This window comes from Rhinoraja longicauda, chromosome 12, assembly GCF_053455715.1.
Source record: "Rhinoraja longicauda isolate Sanriku21f chromosome 12, sRhiLon1.1, whole genome shotgun sequence".
NCBI classification, from domain to species: Eukaryota; Metazoa; Chordata; class Chondrichthyes; order Rajiformes; family Arhynchobatidae; genus Rhinoraja; species Rhinoraja longicauda.
In genome coordinates, this window is record NC_135964.1 from 30,965,622 (window position 1) to 30,992,062 (window position 26,441).

Sequence of the window (26,441 nt, forward strand, 5' to 3'; positions counted from 1 at the left end):
TATAGTATTCTTCAGGAAGAATTAACAAGCTAAGCAAAGTACAAAAAAGTACATATCAAATGGAGGAGAATATCAGGAAGATGCAGGAAGATTTGGAAATCTGATCATAAATTCATTATCTAAAGCTAGTAATGAGTTTTCAAATGGATTCTTGTAATTTAGGTCTCATCATAAGGTTAGAAATTAGTAACCATTACAAACAGTCCTGGGATGGCAGTGGCAGTGGTAAGTTTTATTTTCAAACTATTGTAATATGTTTTTAAGAAGCTCCCACAATGATACTAGGATTTTGACCTAATAAAGATGTATATTCCTTGTAGTAGTTTGATAGAATTGAAAGTATGTCTCCATGCTCGTGAGGCCAAAGGGCTAACCACATCAGAAGTCACACGCAAGAAATACTGGATAAGGTTTCCCTCTCTTTAGGGAGTCCACTGAATATACTTGATAATCTGACTGATTTATGATCATTTTTATAGGTAATAGCTTTTAACATTTCCAGTTGCTTTCTCAGAATCCGAAATTGCTATCCTTAAACAGCTATGTTGGGATTTGAACTCTCCTGCTCCAAATTCATTCCAACATAACCAGCACACCTTTTAAATGATTAAATCAAATGCAATGAGAATTGTCGTGTTGTGGCTTTTATAATCTTATGTTCAAAATAATTACTGTATTTCTTTCTTAGGCAGAAATCTGCACATACAACGTTCGACCAGTCTGGAAGAATAGGTATACCCAGTGCCAGGAAGGTACCAGAAATTAAGTATTGTTTCTGAAAACCTCTGAACTCTTAATTCGCAATGTTTTCTATCAAACATTGTCCCTATTGCAAAATTTTGGATCAACTAACATCAGAGAAGCATGAGCAAATAACAAAAACACAAATACTAAGAAAATGAAACAAATGCAAAGATCACCAAAAAAATAAGATGTAGTAATTACTCAGATGCGATCTATCATTAAATACAACCTGTGTTTTCTGTTCTATTCCAGCTGTGCAAGTCCTGTATCATCTATATACTAAAACTCTTGTTTGTTCCTGAACTTCAACCAAAACAATACATGATAGCGCAACTATTTTAGGCCCATCTTACTCACCGTTGTCCCTTTGGCACTAATGGATGTTTCATTGAAATCGGTGTTATATTTTTAAAGTTATTCACATTTTAAAGTTTAAATCTATCTCCTAGGGAGGGAGGGAGGGAGGGTGGGGGAGGAGGGGGGGGGAGGGGGAGGAGGGAGGAGAGGAGGAGGAGGGAGGAGGGAGGGGGAGGAGGGAGGGGGAGGAGGAGGGAGGGGGAAGAGGAGGGAGGGGGAGGAGGGAGGGAGGGGAGGGAGGAGGGAGGGAGGGGAGGGAGGAGGGAGGGAGGGGAGGGAGGAGGGAGGGAGGGGAGGGGGGAGAGAGGAGGGGGATTGGGGGGAGAGTGGAGGGGGAAGGAGAGGGTGCTGCACCAATGCAGGAGAGGTCTGGGCCCAACGGGTCTACTTGGTCTAGTTCAAAATAAACATCTTGCAGGCAGGCATTCAAAATGGTGTCCAATATATTGCAAGAACCTGACTTTTACCCTTAAACTACCGAGAAGATAATATATTTTGGAATTCACGTTAATAGGTGTCGAATCTTTGCTCTCATACATTTTAACCTTGTATTGGAAAACAAAATTGACAACTAAAAAAAAAATCAAAATACTGTAGTTATTGAATACGAAATAAATATAAGCATTGGCCACAGAAAGAAAGAACAGTAATGGGGAAGGAAAGAATACAACAGAGGGATCATGGATAGCATGGAAAATGGGAAAGACTACACAACAGAAAATGATTGTTTGTGACCTTTGGTCACATTAAGAAGCAATTGGGAAGCCTTGAACCTAAGCAGCATCATTCACAAACTCGGGACATTCCAAAGTATTCCAGAGCCAATAATTTGAAGTGCATTTACTAATGAAACATAGGAAACATTGCAAACAATGGAAATAGGCACAAAATGCTGCAGTAACTCAGCGGGACAGGCAGCATCTCTGGATAGAAGGAATGGGTGACGTTTCAGGTTGAGACCCTTCTTCAAGGGTCTGAAGAGTCTCGACCTGAAACGTTACCCATTTCTTCTCTCCAGAGATGTTGCCTGTCCCGCTGAGTTACTCCAGCATTTTGTGTCTATCTTTGGTGTAAACCAGCATCTGCAGTTTCTTCCTACACATAGAAGTTCGGAGGTCATGTTACAGTTATACAAGACGTTGGTGAGGCCACATTTAGAGTATTGTGTTCAATTTTGGTCACAATATTATCGGAAAGATGTTGCCAAGCTTGAAAGGGTTCAGAGAAGTGATACCAGGATGTTGCCAGGACTCGAGGGACTGAGATATAGGGAGAGGTTGAGCAGGCTAGGGGTATATGCCCAACTCTCTGGACTAGGTCTTACCATCATCTTATCTCAGACAAGGGTGCTACACACGGAGCCATGACCCCAGATGTTGAGATCCACTGGATTGGGTGAAACTTTGTCACAATTAAAACCGTGCCCAGGTCTATGCAGATAAGTTCATTCCACGTTATTAGAACTTCTTACAGCATTTTTGATACAATTTGCTGGGTCACTTCAGAGGGCCATGAAAAGTTAACATTTAACCCACATATGGTTCAGTTTGGGCATTTCATTCCGTGAAAACCCAATCAGTTTTGTACTAATTCTGTTGTTTTATCTTAACCTTCCAGATAAGCTTTTTACTTAATGTATTTCACTGTGATCTGACTTTAAATCCCTTAGCTATCAAGGTAGAATCTGTTGGGGGTGGAATTTGTGAATGTGGGGAAAATAGAAAAAAGACTAATGTAAGACTAGTATAAATGGGTGGTTGACAGGCTGCGCAGACTCAGTGGGTCAAAGGGCCTACTTCTTGTTGTATGACTCTGATTCTCAAGTGCGATTTGAATTTGCGTCTACGGCTCTGACTAGCGTTGGAGTGTTTCCTATTATCACTTGGTTCTTGGGCATTTGATTAAAAACATAAGGACATGAATTGGCACACAAAAGCTCTCTTGCCTTAATCTAATGCTGCAGCTCCATTTTCCCCACTCTCTCTCCATATTCCTTTAGTCCAATTTCTAGGTTTAAATTACCTCAATGATCGAGCATATGCTGCATGCATCTTTGCAGAGTCAAATCATTTCTGATAAATTGTGCAGTCTTGCATCAGTAAAAAAAAAAGACAGAGTTCTAACTATCCCACTCCTATACATACATTATCTTTATTTAACCAAATTAGCCCCACCCTTTTCCTCTTTCTCACTGCGTTTCAAGCAACTTCTATGACTATTTATAAGAAATACATAGTAGAACTACAACAATCATCCAACAATGACATTATCACCAGATTCATGTAACAAAGAGGCACCGGGGAGTCAGACCTGAAACTTCCCCCCTTGTTAACCCAGTGCAACCTCCCAGCCTCATATGTTACCAGCTTTGCATGTCCCATCTTACAGTCATAATAAGCACAAAGTAGCAGCTAGAAAGGAGTGGCCCTGGGAATGAACATTGATTCTGGACCCCATGGAAGCACTCAACATTGGATCAAACAGTGGCATGAAAACCTTTTGCCAGCCCCTTCCTCAATTGATGAGCCAGTATTTCTGCATGTTGACCACTACATGGCAGAAGCACAGAATAGCAAGGACAAAGATTGTACTATGGATTGGAGAACTACAGAAGGGAAGTTTGTCAGAAGTACTTCATAGAAACATAGAAAATTGGTGCAGGAGTAGGCCATTCGAGCCAGCACCGCCAATAAATATAATCATGCCTGATCATCCAAAATCAGTACCCCATTCCGGCTTTTTCCCCATATCCCTTGATTCCCTTCACCCTAAGAGCTAAATCTAACTTCAGCAAGTTGATGAGGCCTGAGAGTCCGAGGTGGATAAAGAATCAAAAGGGGGGAGGGGGGGAATACCTATCTTTACCATTTTGCCTATTGTACAAGGAAGGCTGGTCATTACATCTTTTTTTTTTGTGGAGACATAGTCCTGTCAGTACATAGAAGACAGTGGTCCAGCACAATGGAACATACCGGCGAGCTGAATGGGACAGAATTACAATGAAATCAAGCAGCTCAAAACAGGATATACCTGAAGAACTGTCGGCAATCAGCAGCACGATTAGATTCCATCAATCTTTAGATAGTTCCTCTGTCCCTCTCTTCCCCTCCCAGTTCTCCCTCTATCTTTCTGTCTCCACCTATATCCTTCCTGTGTCCTGCCCCCCCCCGACATCAGTCTGAAGAAGGGTCTTGACCCGAAACGTCACCCATTCCTTCTCTCCTGAGATGCTGCCTGACCTGCTGAGTTACTCCAGCATTTTGTGAATAAATACCTTCGATTTGTACCAGCATCTGCAGTTATTTTCCTACACTAGATTCCATCAATCTGTCACCACTTTATCAAGACTCATTATCGATGCATTACTGTGGACAATACCTCAACCCTGCAGACATTGTTGTCCAGTTCTCCATCTTGTCAGAGAGATATTCACTATGGATTGAAGTGATCAGTTACTTTGGCAGCTCCTTGTAATGATGCTGTCTGTGAAGATCATAACCATGACAACATTCTATAATGGCTATAAATGATGTAACATGTTACCATACAACAATCACCAACAAAAGAAGATCTAACCATCTTCCTTTGAAATTCAATGGCATTACCATCATCAAATCCATCAGCATCGAAATCTGGTGACCTTGGATCAGAACTTTAACTAGGCCCACACAAAAATACTGTGGCTGCAAGAGGCAAGAGACCAGGTATCCAATGGTGTTTCTACTTGACTGGTACTCAATTTAACGTGGTTAATATTTCAGGGGAAACAGAAGAAGTAATTGTAATATTTTAAACTTATTTGATGATGGACTTCCCCCCTTTGTCAGTTTCACACAGCAAAGGACAGAGATTTCAAATACCCTCATTATAAATAAAACACAATTATACACAAGCATGGTGTCAGAACAACATTCTTGCTCTTATCATCAGCAAGACCAAGGAGCTAATTGTTGACTTTCGAAGAGGGGGAATCAAGGATCTATGAACCTGTCTTGATTGATGGGTTGGTGGTGGAGAGTCAACAAATTTAAGTTCCTGGGCGTGGGTAACTCTGAGGATTTGTCCTGGTCCGAGCACATCAATGCCTCCACTTCCAGGTATGTTGATGAATACTCTGTGCATATTGACTGGTTGCATCACAACCTGGTTCGGCAAATCAAATGCCCAGGAGTGAGAGAGATTGCAAAAGTGGTGAACACTGCCCGGGCTATCATGGGTACTACCTCTCCACCATTGAAGGCATCTAACGGAGGCGCTGCATCAAAAAGGCAGCCAGTATCATCAGGGACCCACACCACTGTGCTTTAGTTTCACTTCTGCCATCAGGAAGGTGGCGTAAGAGTCTGAAAACAGTGACCTCCATGTTCAAAAACAGCTTTTTCCCCAACAACCATCAGGTTCTTCAACACTGTAATCACCAATTAAACTATAAACTCTCTTGGTTGCAACTAAGGGTTTTAGGCTTGTTTGGCTATTTTTATGTTATTATGTTATCTATGAGTTCACATTTGTTATGCTGCTGCAATTAAGAATTTCATTGTTCTGTTTTCAGTATATATGATTGAACACTCTTGATTCTTGACTACCACCATTAGGAGTTTCTAATTAAACTATATCTACTGCTGTAGCATTTTTACATTGTCGGGTTAACGACTGGATGCTACAGTTGATGCATAAGCCTAATTAAATTGCAGGCTTGACAAGTAAATATAAGATGTCTCTATTTTGCTGCTTATATATTTGCATTTAATGAGAGGCTGGTATCACACTACACATGCTCCACTTGCTGCCTTCTATTAAGGCACATCACTTTGTTAGGTCTTAGGCAGTCAAATATTTGATTTTTCTGCTGTATTCTGTACACTGCACTCAACGGTTTGCAATTAAATCAAAATTGCAATTGAGCATTTCAAACAATATAGGAAAGAACTGGTGGGACCGAGTTATAACACAGCATTTATATCCTTCAGCATCATTGGAATGAACTACAGGTCTGTGAGATGAAAAACGCTGTGGTATTTCATAGAAATGGAGGGGGAAATAAAGGATGTCAGCTCACATGATCAGAATGAGACTCTAAAAACAACAGAGTACCTGTAGGCTGCAGTAATGCTTCCTTCTGAAAGTTGCAAAGCGTGATGAAGAATATTTAAATAAGGCTTAAGTAAACATCTGCAAAAGAAATAAGGCCAGTTTCCAAATTGCATCAATGATTACTCAACTGTAAAGCAAGAAACTGACTTGTGGAGAGACCGAGTTTCAAAGTACGTGAGCAGCAGCAGAATGTCACTTGTTTGCAAGTTAGGGGAATGAAAGCTGGACATAGATCAGAGTTTTTAAACTGCTGTGTTACACAAGAGCTGTGTTCATAGTGATCGCTGTACATTTCCATGTCCTTTTTAAAACTGCTTTATCACTGTCCAGTTTCAGACCCACATGGTGGGAGCAACAAGCATTCAAATACCTGCTACACCTGTTAACCTTGATATGTACTGGGATTTAGTTGAAGATGAAATGGGCACAAGAACCCTATTCAAAATTAATTTATGCATAATTTCCTTGGTTGGAACACACTGATAAAAACTGACCACACTTTGGCACTGAACGAGCAATTTCCCTCACAGAGCTCATGAGAAGAGCTTGAAAAGGAAATGGCAAATCGGACTATCGTGGTTGCCATGGTTTAAAATTTCTTTAAGTTGCTTTTACTATCCAACAGTTTTTCGGAACGTCTGTAAGAGAACCTTGTCCCTTGCACACAAGCTTTGTGCTTAATATTATCTGCTCTTGTAGTAATTGTGTCTTGCTTCCCTACACCAATGATTTCATTTTTTATGCAATCTTCAACTTGCATACTTTAACAAGTTATACGAGTTAGAAAGGGGGCTTAGGAGTGACTGAGCTTTTAGTTGAAAAGTTGAGATTTAAGGCAGCTTTTAAATGCCCCAAAGAAACAAAGGGGGTTGAGGGACACTGAGTGAGGGAGTTCATGTTAGCAGAAGGCCTGAAAGGATAATTGGAAATTCACCTCCAGATGATTGGTGGGTATATAAAAGTTTGAGCAGATGGTGTGGAAGTGAACATCAAATTGGAGGAGGTTACAGAGACAAGGTGAGACTGACTTTGCATTCCATGTATTGAGGATTGGGATGAGCTTGAAAAATGTCGCGGGGCGGGGGGGGGTCTTTTTGAGAAATTATAAATTATGGAAGATCAGGGAAATTAGTGCAAATATTACCTATTCAGTAAAGAAATAACAAATCCACAACCAATGTCATGCAATGCAAAATTACCTCCCAATAGCAGTAGCACAATTACAAATTATGGCGTGAAATTCTGCCAAAAACTGCAAGCTTTTTCCTCTGTAACAAAATCTGTAAAAAGCATGTCCCAAACCTCCACAAAATTGACAGACTGCTCCGACACCAGACGCGTGGAGTTCAGCAATAGAGCCTGAATTTCCACTGTTTCCATAGTTCTTTAATGTCAGAGAATATCGGACACATTGACAAATAACTGAGCTCTTTGACAGCAGGTTTAGAAACTATGAGAAGATATTTTGAAGCATATCTAAACATAGCACAAAAAGTAAGGAAATTTGTGTTTGGTAGATTATTTCTTTGTTGTAACAATGCTTCTTGGCAATAAATCTTATACCGTTGGAAAGCCTGTTTATTTCCCTTTTAAATGGTGCCACATTTGTAAGGAACATGCATTTGTGGGATGAGCAGCAGAGCTGAGTATGTGGGTTGCGCCCATGAAAAATCTGCCAAATCTTCTCTGCCAATGCCAAACAGCTTATTCTGCCATTGACTCTTGTTCGGTGTTGTTTGGTGGATTGGATGATTGAAGTCTGAAGAAACAAGACATATTGGCAATTTAACAATTTATTCATTTAATAAACAGGAGCCTCAGTAGCATGTGGAAGAACCATACACAGCCACAACAGCCTGGCACCTCCTCCTCATGCTGGTCACCAGCCTGGTCACACACTGTTGTGGGATGGCATCCCATTCTTCAACCAGCATTTGTCGCAAGTCAGCCAACGTGGTTGTGTTGGTCACTCTGGCACGAACAGCACGCCCAAGCTGATCCCACAAGTGTTCAATGGGGTTGAGGTCAGGACTGCTGGCAGGCCATTCCATCCTCTCCACTCCCAAATTCTGGAGGTAGTCTCTGAGAAACCCTGCTCTGTGGGGGCGAGCATTGTCATCTTGGAGGATAGAGTTCGGTCCCAGACTGTGGAGATATGGGATTGCCACTGGTTGCAGAATCTCATCTAGATATCTCTCTGCATTGAGATTGCCTCCAATGATGACAAGCCTTGTTTTTCCAGTGAGGGAGATGCCGCCCCACACCATCACACTGCCTCCACCAAAAGATGTTACTCTATCGGTGCAGCAATCAGCATAGCGTTCTCCGCGTCTTCTCCACACTTTGACCCTATGATCCAACTGCCGTAGGCAGAATCTGGACTCATCGCTGAACATAACGTTCCTCCACATGTTCAGGTTCCAGTGCACGTGTTGCCGACACCAGCGCAAACGGGCCTGACGGTGAAGGGCAGTCATGGCAGGCCTCCTGGCAGCCCTATGAGACCGGAGATCGGCTGCGTGCAGTCTGTTCCGAATTGTCTGGGCAGAGAGCCGTCGGCCATATCGTCCTGCAAACCTTGACTGCAAATCTGTAGAAGACAGCCTACGGTTCCTAAGTGCTGACAGGGTGAGGAAACGGTCTTCTTCGGGTGTCGTCTTCTTGGGACGCCCACTTCGCGGCCTGTCTCTGACATCCCCCGTTATATGGAACTTGGCCTTCACTTTGGAGATGGTACTAGGGCTCACTCCAAATAATGCCGCAACTTGGTTTTGCGGAACACCAGCTTGAAGTTGCCCTATCGCACGGGCCCTATCCAGATCAGTCAAACGTGGCATGCCGATTCTTGGAGCAGACACCTGACCACTGTAGCAGGGCCCATGCTCACAGATGCTACCAATCAGGTGCCAATCAGGCACCTGATTGTCAGCACCTGGGGGTACCAGAAGCTCAAAACAAGAGTCAATAGCAACAGCAGAATAAGCTGTTTGGCATTGGCAGAGAAGATTTGGCAAATTTTTCATGGGCGCAACCCATATACTCAGCTCTGCTGCTCATCCCACAAATGCATGTTCCTTACAAATGTGGCACCATTTAAAAGGGAAATAAACAAGCTTTCCAACGGTATAAGATTTATTGCCAAGAAGCATTGTTACAACAAAGAAATAATCTACCAAACACAAATTTCCTTACTTTTTGTGCTATGTTTTAGATATTTCAGTGCTTTTGTTGAAGAGCTTTTGCAACCTATTTCATTCCTGAACACTTGCTGCATTAACATTCATGTTCCTTTTTTCACAATGTATTTACTACAGGCCATTCTGCAATTTCTGAATTGCATTTCTATCCAATACCTCATCTAGTTTCTAACAGTAAACTAAAATTTAAAAGAATTGAAGTTTAGTTTGGTTAGTAACAATTTAGAAACAGTGGCCTAAATTTTTAGACCATAACACAGAGGATATTTTTCATTCCTCCACTTCAGAACTCTTCTAATGAGGATATGTTTTTCTAATTTGCAGCCAATTTCTTATTTGCTTTCCAAAGTTTACCCCCAGATCTCCATAATATTGCGTGTATTTAACAGCCTTTCTTTTTAAAACTCTACCAAATGAATTTAGAAATCTGGACACAATCATTAGGATTTCACAGCACACTGGATTAGAATTCCAACAGAGATCATGCAGGATGGTCAAACAAGTTAAAGGTCCTTCAACTGAAACTTTAACTCCTTCTCTTTTTACAGATGATGGTTGATCACTGCCAGTTGTTTTCAGCACTTTGTTTTATTTTAGAATTTAGCAACTATAATATTTTAAATTGTCCTTTATGGATCACAATGGATTGCCATAAAACAAAATATTGTACATGCATTTTATATTTGATCATGGAATACAAGCATCTCTGGAAATGGCAGCATTTATTGTAGCCATGAGCTGAAGCAGTTGAGTCAACCAAAGGAGGTTCAGGGCCACCAACAGATCAAGTTGGGTATGGATGGCAAATTATTTCCTTGAAGATCAGCAGTGAACTAGTTAGATTTTAGGTGAGTTTAGTTTAGAGATACAGCGCAGAAACAGGCCCTTCAGAACCACCAATCCCTGTACAATAACACTATCCTACACACACCAGGGACAATTTACAATTACCTAGTTAGTTATAATGGTCCGGTGGTTCAATGGTTACCAGTACAGAAACTCAAGTTAAAAAAAAATAAATTAATACCCCCTCAGCTATGGAGAGATTCAAACTCATGTCTCTGGTACATTGACCCTGAACTTTCCTGCTGGTTAATCATGTCTACAATTTATTCCTTAATACCCAATTCAATAACAATTATTTTCAAATGACTGACATGGTGGCGCAGCTGTAGAGTTGCTGCCTTACAGTCCCAGAAACCCGGGATCAATCCCGAGTACAGGTGCTATCAGTACAGAGTTTGCACGTTCTACCCGTGACCTGCATGGGCTTTCTCCGAGATCTTCAGTTTCCTCCCACTCTCCAAAGACGTACATGTTTTGTACGTTAATTAACTTGGTATAAATGTAAATTGTCCCTAGTGGGTGTAGGATAGTGTTAATGTGTGCGGGTCACTGGTGGGTGCAGACTCGGTGGGCTGAAGGGCATGTTTCCGCACTGTATCTCTAAAACTAAAACTAAAAAAAACTAAAGACCTCCCAGATGCCATCTCCTGAAATAACAATGAATTAGGCACAAGGGAATACCACCAACTCCAACTCACCCCAATTTGCAAAGTTGACCCATCATCTTGACTGGGTCAAAATCCTGAAAGTCCATATCCAGAAGCTCAGCAGGTGAAGTCAACAACTTATCACCAAAAATAATTAGGCACACAAAATAAATGCTGACATTGCCAGTAACACCCAATTGTCCAATTGATGCATGGCAAATTGTATTGACCTTGTTGGATGGAAAAAAGTTTGAGGGAAGAATTAACGATGAGTTTCATGCAAAAAAAAATTGTAAACTAGAACACGACTTTAATAGAAGAAATGAAGCACTTGAGGAATCAACGGTCAAATAACCAGAATAGAATGGGGCTCTGTGAAAGGGGAGGCTGATATACAGAACCTTATTTATTACACTGAATTGGAGGTAGTTTCACATAATGCTTCAACTAAAACTGTACTTATGCAATTTTCTCCTTTTTAAAAGATATTAATCTGAAAGGTGGATAAGATGCTATTGCCATGTCCCTAAATACTGAAATTGACAAAACTTGTTGGTTTTCCCAGCAATCTATAAACAGCTCAACTGTTGTGCCTTAGTGTACATGTTTTCTGGTTTTCTGATCAAACAAGGATTGGTCATTAAAACACAAATAAAAATTGGAGTTTTTAAAAGCATAAGTATTCAAGTGAAAATCTCTGCAAGACTTAAGGAAAACATGCAAGTTAGTTATTTTGTTTAAATGAAGTAAGTAATCCACTGATGAAGAAAACTTGAAGGATTACGTTAAATATTCATCCTGTGAAATCAAACAAACAGTTTAACTAATTTTACCCGGGCATATCTGAATCATCTGTTTGTCCATCTTCAAAAATATGTAGATTTTCAGCTCAAATCACAGCAATTTACTTATGATCCATTTTTGGATTATGTTACTGCATAATTTAGGATTGGTGCAAATTTATACTGCACAGCAAGGGTCACAGTTGTAACCGTCAGCAGTAAACCCGCACTGTATAATGCTGTGTGGAGAATGTCACAGTGGACAAGGAAATAAAGATGTATCCAAACCGGAAACCATGGATGAATAAGGAGGTACAGAATTTGTTGAGGGCAAGCAACAAAGCCTTTAAATCTGGTGACACTTCAGCATACAGTGTTGCCAGGTCAAACCTGAACAAAGGTATAAAAAGGGCCAAAGACACCCGCAGGCAACGGGTGGAAGACCACTTCAATACCACGGACACCAGAAGCATGTGGCAGGGTGTCAGAGACATCACTGGCTACAAGAGCAGCCCTGCCTGCCCCCACAGCGATGCCACACTAACCAACGAGCTTAACACCTTCTTTGCCCGCTTTGAAACTGGCAATACCACCATGAGTGGAAGAGCCCTAGCCAAGGCAGAGGGACAGGTCTTAACATTAAGCACACAGGATGTACAACACGCTCTGCGAAGGGTCAACCCACGCAAGGCTGCAGGCCCGGATGGAGTGCAAGGAAGGGTACTTAGGGACTGCGCTGAACAGCTGGCTGAGGTATTCACCAGGATCTTTAACCTGTCGTTATCTCTGGCTACGGATCCCAAGTGCCTGAAATCGGCTACCATACTGCAGGTGCCGAAAAAAGCAAAAATCACCAACCTGAACGACTACCGTCCGGTTGCCCTAAATCCTATCATCAAGAAGTGCTTTGAAAGGCTGGTCCTCTCACACATCAAATCCAGCATCCCTGCCTCACTGGACTCACATCAATTTGCATACAGGGCAAATAGATCCACAGAGGACGCCATCTCTCTGGCTCTTCACACTGTCCTGACTCACCTGGAGAGACAGGGCACGTACGTGAGGATGCTGTTCATTGACTGTAGCTCTGCCTGCAACACGGTCATCCCCACCAAGCTCATCACCAAACTCCACCAGCTAGGCCTCAGCTCGTCGTTATGCGACTGGATCCTGGACTTCCTGCTGGAGCGACCGCAGGCAGTGAGAATGGGCCCGCACCTGTCCTCCACTATCACCCCGAGTACTGGCACACCACAGAGCTGTGTTCTGAGCCCCATGCTCTACTCCCTATTCACACATGACTGTGTTCCTGCATGCGACAACAACACCATTGTCAAGTTTGCAGACGACACAACGGTGATCGGGCTGATCACCAACGGTGATGAAACAAACTACAGAGCGGAAGTGCAGAACCTGGCGGACTGGTGTTCTGATAACAACCTGTCCCTAAATACCACCAAGACCAAGGAGCTGATCATCAACTTCCGTAGATCACACAACGGGGAATACGCTCCGATCTTCCATCAACGGGGACAGTAAAGAGAGAGTGTCCAGCTTCAAGTTTCTGGGCACTCACATTTCGGAGGATCTCACATGGTCCACTAACACCGCTGCGCTGGTCAAGAAGGCACAGCAACGACTGTTCTACCTGAGAACACTGAAAAAGTCTGGTCTACCCCAACAGCTGCTGACGACCTTCTACCGCTGCACCATAGTGAGCATCCTAACACATGGCATCCCTGTGTGGTATCTCAGCTGCACAGAGGCAGAGAGGAGAGCTCTTCAGCGGGTAGTCCATAGAGCTCAGAAGACTATCGAAACACAGCTACCAGCCTTGGAGGACATCTACAACACACGATGCCTCAGAAAAGCCATCAGCATTCACAAAGATCCTCACACCCCTGCAATAGTCTGTTCAAAATGCTACCATCAGGCAGATGCTACAAGGCCTTCTACGCCCGCTCCTCCAGACTCAGGAACAGCTTCATCCCCAGGGCCATAGCTGCTATGAACCGGTCCTGCTGAGCCGGATGGTCATATCGCACAGTGAACCGGCACAGACCAACTTGAACTTTATACTGTTTTAAAACCGTTTCTAATTTTGTTTCACTGGGTTGTATAAATTTATACTGATTAGTTAATTAATTTATTGCATCGTATGGAAGGCGCATTCCCAATCTCGTTGTACCCCTGTACAATGACAGTAAAGTTATATTGTATTGTATTGTATTGTATTATATTCTGACATTTGAATGAGCTAAAAAGATACGGCTAATGTAATATATCAAGGAGAGGGAATACAAGCCAAATGAAGTTATGTGCTGGTGGTTCAAAGATTTGCAAGTTTTTACTTGGGAACTCAATATGCAAACATCAGAGAATCTGTAGAATTCTTAAGGCCAATGCTGTTAGAAGATTCATCCTTTGCATGCAAATTACCATCTTATAGAAAGTGGACATGAAAGCTTCAACAATTGGGTGTTTCAGAAATGAAGCCCAAATTAAAATGTGCTTTAGACTCTAATTCAGAAACCATTTGTTACATTTTTTAAACAAAGATTGACGTGTTTCCATCTCATTTGACCATCCTCCTCAATTTCATTCACAAGCTCTTGCTTTTCACTGAAACACACTACAAATTTTGTTAATCAAGCAAACAGAATCCCATATTAATACCAAAATACAAAATAATTACATATTTGGATCTGCTCCACCAAAAGCCGTTCAAGCACCAAACCAGATTATTACAGGAGGATCTCTGATACCTCTAAATAGGCCACGGATTTATTTCTATTATATAGTTTAATACACTAATATATTAATGGATTGTGTGCATGTCTCCTTTCTCTCGCTCTCTGTTCCTCCCTGTGTCTGTATAGATATGAAACAGTGGAAAGGGGAGGACATTAAATAGGCAGTATTGAGAGGGACATTAAATAGGCAGTATTGAGGAGCCAACTATTCTTTGTGACCGTCACCCAGTTCCCAATATTAGCTGAAAAATTAAAGAAACATATATGGATCAATGATTTGGATGAGAACATACAGGGCAAGATTAACAAGTTTGCTGATGATACAAAAGTGGGTGGTTTTGCAGATAGTGAAGATGGTTGTGAAAGATTGCAGCAGGATCTGGATCGATTGGCCAGGTGGGCTGAGGAATGGTTGATGGAAATTAATACAGAGAAGTGTGAGGTGTTGCATTTTGGGACATCTAACAAGGTCAGGGCCTGCACAGTAAATGGTAGGCCTCTAGGGAGTATTGTAGAGCAGAGGGATCTAGGAGTGCAGGTGCATGGTTCCTTGAAGGTCAAGTCGCAGGTAGATAAGATGGTCAAAAAGGCTTTTGACACATTGGCCTTCATCAGTCAGAGTATTTAGAATATTGTGTCCAGTTCTGGGCACCATGTTATAGGAAAGATATTGTCAAGCTTGAAAGGGTTCAGAGAAGATTTATGAGGATGTTTCCAGGACCAGAAGGTGTGAGCTATGGGGAGAGGTTGAGTCGGCTGGGTCTTTATTCCTTGGAGCTAGGAGGATGAGGGGTGATCTTACAGAGGTGTACAAAATCATGAGAGGAATAGATCAGGTAGATGCACAGAGTCTCTTGTCCAGAGTAGGGGAATCTAGGACCAGAAGACATAAGTTCAAGGTGAAGGGGAAAAGATTTAATAGGAATCTGAGGGGCAACATTTTCACACAAAGGGTGGTGGGTGTATGGAACAAGCTGCCAGATGAAGTAGTTGAGGCTGGGACTATCCCAATGTTTAACAGGTTAGACAGGTACGTGGATAGGACAGGTTTGGAGGGATATGGACCAAGCGCAGGCAGGTGGGACTAGCTGGCATGTTAGCTGGGACATGTTGGTCGGGGTGGGTAAGTCGGGCCAAAGGGGCTGTTTCTACACTGTATGACTTTATGATTCTCTAAAGGAAATTGGAGTAACATTATACACTACCAGTGTATTCAGTGCAGAGGTTTCAAAAAATTGGAAGAAACTTTCTGCCTCGGGATGGCAATTTCAAGAGAAATTACAGACATTAGCATTCGTGTCACTCGGTGCAGCGGTACAGCAGAGATTTGTAGGTATATCTAAAATAATGCTGCCGTTAAAAGAACGCAAATCAGTACAGTACAGGAATTGGCCCTTCGGCCTCCAATGTCCTTGTTGGTATATGATACCATGTTAAACTTATCCAAGTTTGTCTGTTCTCCCTGTGACCACCTGGCTCTATCTGGGTGCTCCGGTTTCCTCCCACATTCCAAAGACGTGCAGGTTTGGAGGTTAATTGGCTTCTGTAAATTGCCCCTAGGGTGTAGGATGAGAAACTGGGATAACAGATAACTAGTGTATGGGTGATCATGGGCGAGGATTGAGTGGGCCGAAGATCCTGTTTCCACACTTTATCTCTAAACACAAGCTTTGCCAAGTCACTCCAGCAAGCCATTAATGATCCACCATTTACTGCAAGCCACTCTGCCCTCCTCATTCTGTTAACTGTGAAATAACATTTCAGGGACCTTGTCAAAGAAAAAAAAATAGTTGAAGGAGATATAAAGAAACAGAGGAGAGAAGCGCCTTTTACAAAAAATACATTTTAGGAGTATGCCACAAGGAAATTAACCATGTGGGATTAATACCCACAGAAGGGTGCCACAGGAAAAAAAGTTTATTTACGTGTCACTTATTCCATTTTACATCAATCAGTTCAACAAGGCATTCTTAGAAATTTGCTGAACAGGGAGGCTACACTGCGCTGAAACTAATCATTAGACTGATCTACCCTTCCCACTCCATTCAGGTAACTTTACCCAAAGTACAGATATTAAACAAAAAGGAAATTGGTATTCAAAAGGGATGCTAGTGTGCAAGTTACTTACACAGGCAATGTCAATGAGCAATGTCATGATTTGCTATTAAAAAAATGGACTTTGATAAAGATTTCAAGTTCACACCTTGACATTATATACACATTGCTGTCCATCATAGAGTCAATTATCCTTGTAAATACATCTTATCTCTGTAAACAAATGTACAGTCACGCATGGTCAAAGTACACCACAGGGAACAGTGTGTTTTGTGCTTTGCAAAATATGCAAACCTTAGCTGCAATCAGAAGCAGCCACATTTAAATGAATGATGGCTAAATCATATATATTCATATATATTCATATATATATATATATGCACACACACATAAACATCCCATTAATACATGTGTTTGCATGCTGTAATTAGCCAAGCTTTATTGTCCATCCCTAACTGCCCCTAAAATTGTCATCTGATCCTTTTAGAATGTAAAAAAGTTACATCAGTGAGTATAAGAAAATAACTGCAGATGCTGGTACAAATCGATTTATTCACAAAATGCTGGAGTAACTCAGCAGGTCAGGCAGCATCTCGGGAGAGAAGGAATGGGTGACGTTTCGGGTCGAGACCCTTCTTCAGTGAGCCTGGAGTCACGGGTAATGGCAGGTTCTCTCTCTGAAGGATATGAGGGAATCAGGTAGGTGTCTAATGATAATCTCATAATTTCATAGTCACGAACAATACCATTATGTTTGATTCCAGATTTTCTTTTATTGAATTTCATGAATTTGAGTTCCTCAATTGCCAGGATGATCACTTTTCACTAGATGAACTGTCTCCCAGAGACCAGTCCATATCCTCTGCATCAACCTACGGTTTGAACCCAAATAGATCAGTATTGATACAATATTAGCATTTCCACAGCAATGGCAATTGCCCACATACATGTTTGTAACTTTCTCTCACAGCACGTTCTATATACCCATCACCCTCAGAGTGAAAAAAGTTGCCCCTCAGTTTCCTATCAAATCGGTCACCTCTTTCTAACCGTAAGCCTTTGCCCTCTAGTTCTTGATTCCCCTTCTCTGGGAAATAGACTCCACCTGTTCCATTTATGATTTAATACAGCTCCAAGATCACCTGCAGCCAATTGCGCTCCAAGGAAAAGTCCTAGTCTGCCCAACTTCTCCCAATGGCTCAGGCCAACTCCTGGCAACATCCTTGCAAATCTTCTCTGCAACCTTTCCATCTTTTAGCATATTTCCCATAGCAGTTTGACCAAAACTGAACATAAAACTCCAAGTGTGGCCTCACCAACGTCTTGTCTGAACTTCTAAACTCAGTTCTCTGACTGATGAAAGCCAGCATGCCAAAAGCCTTCTGCACCGCCATATAGAAACATAGAAAATAGGTGCAGGAGTAGGCCATTCGGCCCTTCGAGCCTGCACCACCATTCAATATGATCATGGCTGATCATCCAGCTCAGTAACCTGTACCTGCCTTCTCTCCATACCCCCTGATCCCATAAGCCACAAGGGCCACATCTAACCCCCTCTTAAATATAGCCAATGAACTGGCCTCAACTACCTTCTGTGGCAGAGAATTCCACTCTCTGTGTGAAGAAATGTTTTCTCATCTCGGTCCTAAAAGACTTCCCCCTTATCCTTAAGCTGTGACCCCTGGTTCTGGACTTCCCCAACATCGGGAACAATCTTCCCGCATCTAGCCTCTCCAACCCCTTAAGAATTTTATGTTTCAATAAGATCCCCCCTCAGTCTTCTAAATTCCAGCGAGTACAGGCCTAGTCTATCCAGTCTTTCTTCATATGAAAGTCCTGCCATCCCAGGGATCAATCTGGTGAACCTTCTCTGTACTCCCTCTAAGGCTAGAATGTCTTTCCTCAGATTAGGAGACCAAAACTGTACACAATACTCCAGTTGCGGTCTCACCAAGGCCCTGTACAACTGCAGCAGAACCTCCCTGCTCCTATACTCAAATCCTCTTGCTATGAATGCTAACATACGATTCGCATGCATATCTGCATGCAAAGCCACTTTCAAGGAACCACACAGTTGCCTCTGCTTTACAACACTCCCCAGAGCCCAACCGTTCACTGTGAAGATCATGCCCTGGTTCAACTTTCCAAAATCCAACACCTCCCACTTATCTGAATTAAACTCTTAGCCTTTCCTTGGCCCACTTGCCTACCAAATCAAGATCCCACTGTAATTCTTGATAACCATCTTCACTGCCTACAATACTATCTAGTTTAGTATCATCTGCAAACATGATGGTCGTGTGCAAGATTAAAAGGTCAAAAGTAGGAATATTCGTTGAGTGCACAATATTTAGTACTAATTAGCAAACCGATCATTCTGTGGCTTAGCTCTCCTTCAGAATCTCCAAAGTCTTCATGTCCCACACCTTTCCAGAACACAATGAAGTACTACACTTACCTTGGTGAGTATAAAACCTCCATTTCTATTTCAAGTTCAAAACCATCCAGGACAACACACTCCTTGATTGGCACTCCCTCTTCCATTTAAAAAAATATAAATCCAATGTTGGATTTCAAACAAGCAGCATGAGAAGAAAGGGTGAAAGGGACCAAGGAAGGTGATAGCTTGGAAACACCAACATACAAGTGGTAGCTGGCATGCCTTGGATGCTGGACAACACATTCAATAAGAAATAGCGGGAGATAGATTCTATGAGATTCCAGAGGAAACAAACACTGAGTAGAGAGGGAAGGAATTACAGGAAATTCTTCAGTTCTGGTTCAACATGTAAGAGTTGCACTTTGCAAAACAGTCTTGTTTAGGTGGAAATGGAAGATATTAAAGAGAGTGATGTCGTTTATCATGACAATGGTTGTGGAGAGGTTGAGGATTATAATAGCAGGGGGAACAATCATTTGGACTGATGTGTGTACAGTGAGATCTGCCAGTTTTCATTGGCATGAATGTGGAACATAGTTTGAGAATACTACAATGTGAATGTTGTATTTTGGTTTATTTCTTACACTATCCAGATGCATCTGACCCATTTTTTGTATGAAATAAGATAGTGAAACTATAGTGTGGTCTGGTACATTGACACCAAAAGAAACAAAGATTTATGAGTATTTGTTTTATTTTCTGATGCACCATTATGCGCACATACCAAGCCTTCATAAGAAATCCCTTTTGGCTTCTATTAGGCTTTATGAAAAATTGTTATGTCGTGTGCGTGTGTACATGTGCGCGTGCATGCGTGTGCGTGATTGCCCGTGTGCTTGTGCGCACGTGCGTCTGTGCGTGCATCATCCACGTGCGTCTGTGTATGCGTGTGCGTATGCGTGTTTGTGTGTGCGTGTGCATGTGCGTGCTGCATGCATGCGTGTCCGGTTCAATCACCACCAGCTAGTTCCAGACAAATTCTAGCTTCAATAGTCAGTCAACTCAATCTGTCAATGCCCACTCAAATGATCCTACTGAGTACCATCTGACATTACAACAACGTAAACAGCACCTTCCAGCATAAATGGAGGGTTTTTAACATTGTCTCCAATCTGAAGAATAGCAGTAAGGCAAACCCTCTCCAGTGGTTAATGGCTTTCACTGGAACTACATCATTTTGGGCGTGTGTGTGTGCTCGCGTGTCTGCGTGCGCGTGTCCGTGTGTGCGTGTCCGTGTCTGTGTGTGCGTGTGAATGTCTGCGTGTCCGTTTCTGTGTGCATGTACGTCTGTGGGTGCCTGTGTGTGTGCGTCCGTGTGCTTGCTGCGTCCGTGTGTGCGCGTGCATCTGTGTGTGCGTGAGTCTGTGTGCGTGTCTGTGCGAGTGTGCATGCGTGTGTGCGTGTACATGCGTCTGTGTGCGTGCTGCGTGCGTCCGTGCACGTCAGGTTCAATCACCACCAGCTAGTTCCAGACAAATTCCAGCTTCAATAGTCAGAGTCAACTCAATCTGTCAATGCCCACTCAAATGATCCTACTGAGTACCATCTGACATCTCAACGACGTAAACAGCACCTTTCAGCATAAATGGAGTGTTTGTGACATTGTCTCCAATCTGAAGAATGGCAGTAAGGCAAAACCTCTCCAGTGGTTAATGGCTTTCACTGGAACTACATAATTTTGGGCATGTCACCCTGGCTTTACTCATGTGCACCGGTGAAAAACTCTACACAAATTAAATCACCGTTCCAGAATACGGAAGAGCTCTTAATCATTCACAAGTGATTAAAATGCTAACCTCTAAAGTAAAAAAGTTATAAAACACAAACTAGATTTGGGAAGGTGGAAAGTGCAAAGGCATTGCACTGCTTCTGAATATCTAAAAGGTTAAAACAGAATAATGAAAGAATTTTTATTTTCAAACTGATGATGAACACAAAAAGCAGGTCAGAAAAAAAGGAATAGGTGATGTTTCGGGTCGAGTCACTCCTTCAGCATCTGCAGCTCCTTCCTACATTTTTATTTTCAAATCAACATGATCTATACCAATAAGCCTAGTTGCCCAGAAGCAATCTAACTTCAATTTTTAAATAGGGTTTTTTTTAAGCAGTTCTGTGGTATCAATTATTTGGGTGCTATTTGAAGACAGGATCATCATTACATTTTATATCTACATTATGTTTGTAAAGTCTTTCATAAAACGAAATCACATTCTAGAAGCTGCAGCTGGGTCACATTCCCAGTGCGTTCAAGCTTCACGTAGCATTTGTCTATTTTTCAAGGCGACAACTTGTCCTTTCCATATGCTGTATGTTATTTTGCTCCCACATCTCAAACTACTTGGACATAGACCTATGACTACCATCATATCCATTCATAAAAACGGTAAATTGAAGGCAAAAAAAATGCCTTCACAAAGACAGCCATGGAAACTTGCAAAGTTAAAAGCAATTTTTATTCTATTTCCTTTCATCTCAGCTACTAATTACACAGCTTTTTGTGTTTGACCAGACTGGTTCCTTGCAAAGTGAACCATTTTTAAATTTATGTAACGGTCATCTTGAAGCACTTAAAAACTGAGCTTGGTGTCTGGAGCTTTACAATAGGACTGGATTTCAGCTCAAATGACTTGGGGGTCATGGGGGGGGGGGGGGGAGCATCTGTTTTTTTGACACCATGTCATCCCCCATGTACAGAAGTATCAATTTTTTTCACGCATCTCAAATTTGTAAAGAAAATGTTTGTTTACTTTCTATGTGCATCTGTTGAATATAGTCAGGCAAGAATCAAAATCAATATATGATATGCCCATTTTATCTTCTGGACCATGCCCATTTAACTCAACTGTGTGTGGCCAACTTTTCACATCTTCCTTGTCTTAAGGCTCAACTTTTCTAACACTTTATTTGCCTGTGCCATTTCCATCCAACATAAAGTTCAACTGATATCCTAGACCATGCATATTTCATCTTACTCTTAACTAATCATCCACTGTGGATATTCCAATTCAAAAATTATAATTTTAGTTTAATTATTATACAACAAATATGGGACCATAATTGAATTATTGGTTTGGTTTTAGGAGGTGCAGAATAATAAATTATGTGGCTTTGTTGAACTTGTACAAGACAGTTGCACACAGCTTTGCGTATTTCATTTGTATCCAAGTGACAAAAAGTTGTTGCAGAGATTCTCTGAAATATAATCGTCAAACGAGGCTGAGTTAGGAAATAATTAATATGCAAGGAGGAACTGCTGATGCTGGTTTAAACCGAAGAAATACACAAAAAGCTGGAGTAAATCAGACCAGCCTGAAGAAGGGTCTTGACCCGAAACGACACCCATTCCTTCTCTCCAGAGATGCTGCCTGTCCTGTTGAGTTACTCCAGCTTTTTGTCAATAATTAATGTGGCATAGGTGATTATATTGTGCAATTCTCTGTCATAAATCTTTGTTCTAGCACAGCCCACAAATTATTTAAAAAAAGGGAGTTAACACTTTGGAAAAACATACTAAAATTGTACATAGTCTGAATAGTACAAGGCAGCCAACGTCAGGACAGATTCAGGTGCATTGCACAACAGGGTGGGTAGACTCGAAAAGCAGGAACTGTATAATAAATTCCAAAGCTCTTAAGGAATGTTCATTATCAAGCCAGGATCCTTAAACACTGCAGAGAAAAACACTAGACTAAGCTGTACACAAATATAGAAGCTTGCATAGAGGAGAGTTCAGGTATTTAACAAAGCTGTGGGTGCAAATCAGCCACTGCAAGATATGGTTAACATAATATTTACATTAATCTGCATATTAATTTACCCCCAAAAAACGGCATTGTTGCACACCAAATCTGATTGCCTCTACTAGAGTGCAGATTGATTTCTGACCAAAGAATTTGCACATTGCACAAATGCTATAAACTGCACAACCTGATTGCAATGCAGGGCACATGAATTCTGAATGCGAAATGAAAACCACATAGTTTACGGTAAAGCAACAAATGTACAGTAAAAGAAGTGCATGTAAGTGTGCTATATACAAAACCATTGCAACTATTAGTTACTTAGTTAAAATGCCCTTTTGTGGGAAGCACCACGTCAAGTATGTCGAAGTTTTTTTGTTAGAAAGCAAACAGCCACACGTTATTGTAGTGAAAAAGCAATTCCAGCTTTGCCCATTTTATTACAGCCAAGCTCCTTTTGAACTCTATATAACACAATCGACTTGCGATTAGTGACAAAGGGCATTGCTAGCGCATTCGAAAGACAAGCAACCTCTATTTACTTCCCCAATAAACCCCTGAAAGATGTACCAAATGCAAACTTGTTGATAGTAATTAATCTGCTCTTGTTGGGAGTAATCCACTCCAGAAATATGACTATGGTTCAGTACATAATGTCAAAAGTAGATTAAAAGCAAATTATTAACTCAAGCAGCAAACTATTCCAAATCAGCATGTGCAATATGAAATCCACATTCAAACCTAGCAGCGATATTGCTTCATAAAAATATAATTGGCCTACAAGTGGTAATTTAAAAAAAAGTAATTTAAAGACTATTTTAGAAATACCTCTTCAAATGTTGCTCCAACTCCCAAAATAGAACTTTGATGGCCATTCTGTCTCGGCCTCGGGCACGGAGAACTGTATTTTTCATTGATAAAGTCTTTCGTTGCATGATCCAAGATAAAAATCACTCTAATAACTCCAATTAACCTATTTCTGAGATAGTTCAGCAGTCCCTAAGGAATAACACCATGCATTTCACAGTGTGATCAAAAAACACAAACAGGCTGTTGTAACACACACACATATTGCAATGCCGGCAGGTTTTCAGTGTACTGCTAAGCTCTTTTGCTTCTTGCACGCAAGATTGTTCCACGCACTGTTCCAGCTGAGCACTGGCAAGTGTAAAAAAAAAACAAGAGTCGGACAATGACGTCACTGGATCTCGATCACCTGACACACTGTTACATAAACCATCACCAGAGATTAGAATCTTTAGAATGAGCAATTATACAATCCAGTGAGCACAAACCTACCAACCGCCATAACTACTCCTGCAACTCAAGGTGTATTCGATGCAAATTAAATGTATCTTGTTCAATTTATAACAGAAATTTTGGCATAGGTACATTTTTGTACCAATACCCAATAATTAACAGGACAAGGAAGTGTTTTCCGCTAATTGCAAGGAAAGGTTATTTTTCAAATGCAGATTTGTGGTTATGGTTTTTTACCTCAAGGGTACATGTCACAACTTGCACTTGTAGAACACCTTTAATGAAATAAAATATCCCACACAAGTGCTATCAAACAAAATGTGACATTGAACTACATAAGGAGATATTAGGATAAGAGACAAAATGCTTGGTCAAAGAAGTACGTTTCAAGAAGCATCTCAGCAGAGTAGGTGAAATAAAAAAGGTCAAGGAACAAATTCCAGAAAGTCAGGTTCAGGCAGCTAAAGGCACAAGAGCCATCGAGGAAGTAATGAAACGTGGGTACTTGCGGTGTGCTGTAGGTCTAATGTTTACAGAGATAGCAAGTAGTTTAGATATACAGGAACTTGAAAACAAGAATGAGAATTAAAAACAAGAGCTGCATCACTGTGTGAGCAGATACCTTAACCAAACAACTCAAGTCAGTATCTCACCATCCCTTCCTCACTTACAGACATGCGATAAATGCTGGCCTTTCCAGTGCCCCTACATCTTGCAAATAAGCAAATAAAAATGTGCGTTCCCCTGAGCAGGGTGGGGAGGAAGTCCACTACTGTTATGTCAGATCCTGCATGTTCCTAACATGTATATTCTTCTCCAAAGGTCAACACAACGCAATTAACATTGGTGATAACTGTTTTATACATATGGCAGCCAGAGGGATTTCCTCTCTCTGCTCCCTTATTCCAAGATTGCCCTATCTCCATATACACTTTCCAGCAGGTCAACTGAAATCCAAGAAAAATCTGGCTGAAAGGAAGAAAGAGAGGGAGAGACAGCACAAAATAAATACAGCCAGCCACTAACTGTGAAAGGGCCCCTGCAATGAGTACTGCTTCCTCACCTGAAAATATTTTGAAGAGTTTAGTAAGAATATGTGATTTCCTTGTGTTTCAATCCACCCATAAAGTTTGGACTGGGACAAATTACAACTGCCTATCAGATAGATCAGCCAAAAACTAGTGAGGACATCAGGAATGAACAAGTAAGCAACTATTCAGTACTCCAATGTGGAAGCACAAAATCAAATGTTATAGCTTATTCCAATAGCAGTTTTATTTTAGTTACCTTTTATTTTATTTACCTCGCCACAAATTTCTCTCACTTCTTTCCTCTCCCAACCTCCTGCCCCACCTCTTTTACCGTACAGCCATTAATACTTCAAACAGAAATCCTTTCCTCCACAACGACAATGTCCCAAAAGTGGAGAAAGTACCCATAATCAGGAGTTTAATGCTTTAAATTATTTCATACCAGATAGTTTTAAAAATAACGGAGCTGTGTAATAAATTGGACGGGTACAATTAAACAAACAACAAAAAATCAAATTCATTATCCTTCACATTGTGTCTCAAGAACTATTCAGTAATTATTAACCAAGGGTCATAGGTAGAATTTGTTATCAAAGTGCAGAAAAGCAGTTTTTACAGCTCATCTCCAACTTGTTGATCTGTAGATCTTACAATTGGTAAATGAGTGTAAAACCTATTTCCAAAAGCATGCTTTCAGGCCAGCATAAGTGGTATCACAGTAAAAGTGTTGAGCAAGTAATAAATTCAAGGTGTCATTCCATACAGCCACCTATGGTTGATTATAGACCAGCTATTTTCAAGTTGACTTCTACGATATTTACTTTAAGAACACTGTTTTGTGACACTTCCTGCTGATGCATCAATGTGTGTTTGAAGCAATGGGGCTCGTCTATACACTACGTTCCCACTGTTATGTGGTCGTTCTGATGGGGTGGCATTGGAGGGAGGGAAAATGGCAAATCATCAACAACGATTCTTGTATGATCCTGCAGAGCCTGTCTAAAGGTCCATCTGCCTTCAGGGGGCAGCAATGGGTCAAGGGTGTCAGCACATAATTAAACACAACTGTAGCACCATTTCATTGTCGCAAGGGCAAATCTTGGCAACTTGTGGAGTCTGCGGTCAATCATGCAGAATATTAACAAGTTGCAATTTGATATTTTCTGTAGTACATTCTGCCTGTAAGACATTACCAAGTTTAAATGGTATGAATGGAAATCTGGTGTGAACTTACCATGTGTCTTAATTGAATGCCGTACATGCAAAACAAAAAGTGTAAGACTGCCTTACATGTGGTAATGTGCCCAGAAACTGGTGTTTTGGTGCACTGTAAAAGAAATAAGCATTCTGGCCATTTAATAGAGTAAATTACTTTCAGAGGAGCAAGTAGCATAGGGGTCTAGTTTCACTAAATTCTGGTCCTGCAAAATATGAAACTTGGCGATTTTGATGAAGTGGTGAAAGAGATAACTGATGCTTCTGATGCTTCATTTTG

At 41.3% G+C, this 26,441-nt stretch overlaps 1 protein-coding gene across 2 annotated transcripts in view; it reads right to left on the reverse strand.

The window, feature by feature from the left end:
• Positions 1 to 26,441, reverse strand: part of tsc22d1 (TSC22 domain family, member 1) — a 154,914-nt gene that overhangs the window by 13,920 nt on the left and 114,553 nt on the right. The window contains exon 1 of one of the 2 annotated variants that reach the window (XM_078409383.1): positions 23,484 to 23,783. The exons of the other annotated variant lie outside the window; for it this stretch is intronic. Within the exon in view, the coding sequence (XP_078265509.1) occupies positions 23,484 to 23,590 (107 nt within the window). The 5' untranslated portion in view covers positions 23,591 to 23,783. Of the gene's footprint in view, positions 1 to 23,483; positions 23,784 to 26,441 lie in introns of those variants that run through there. 2 annotated transcript variants of the gene reach the window in all.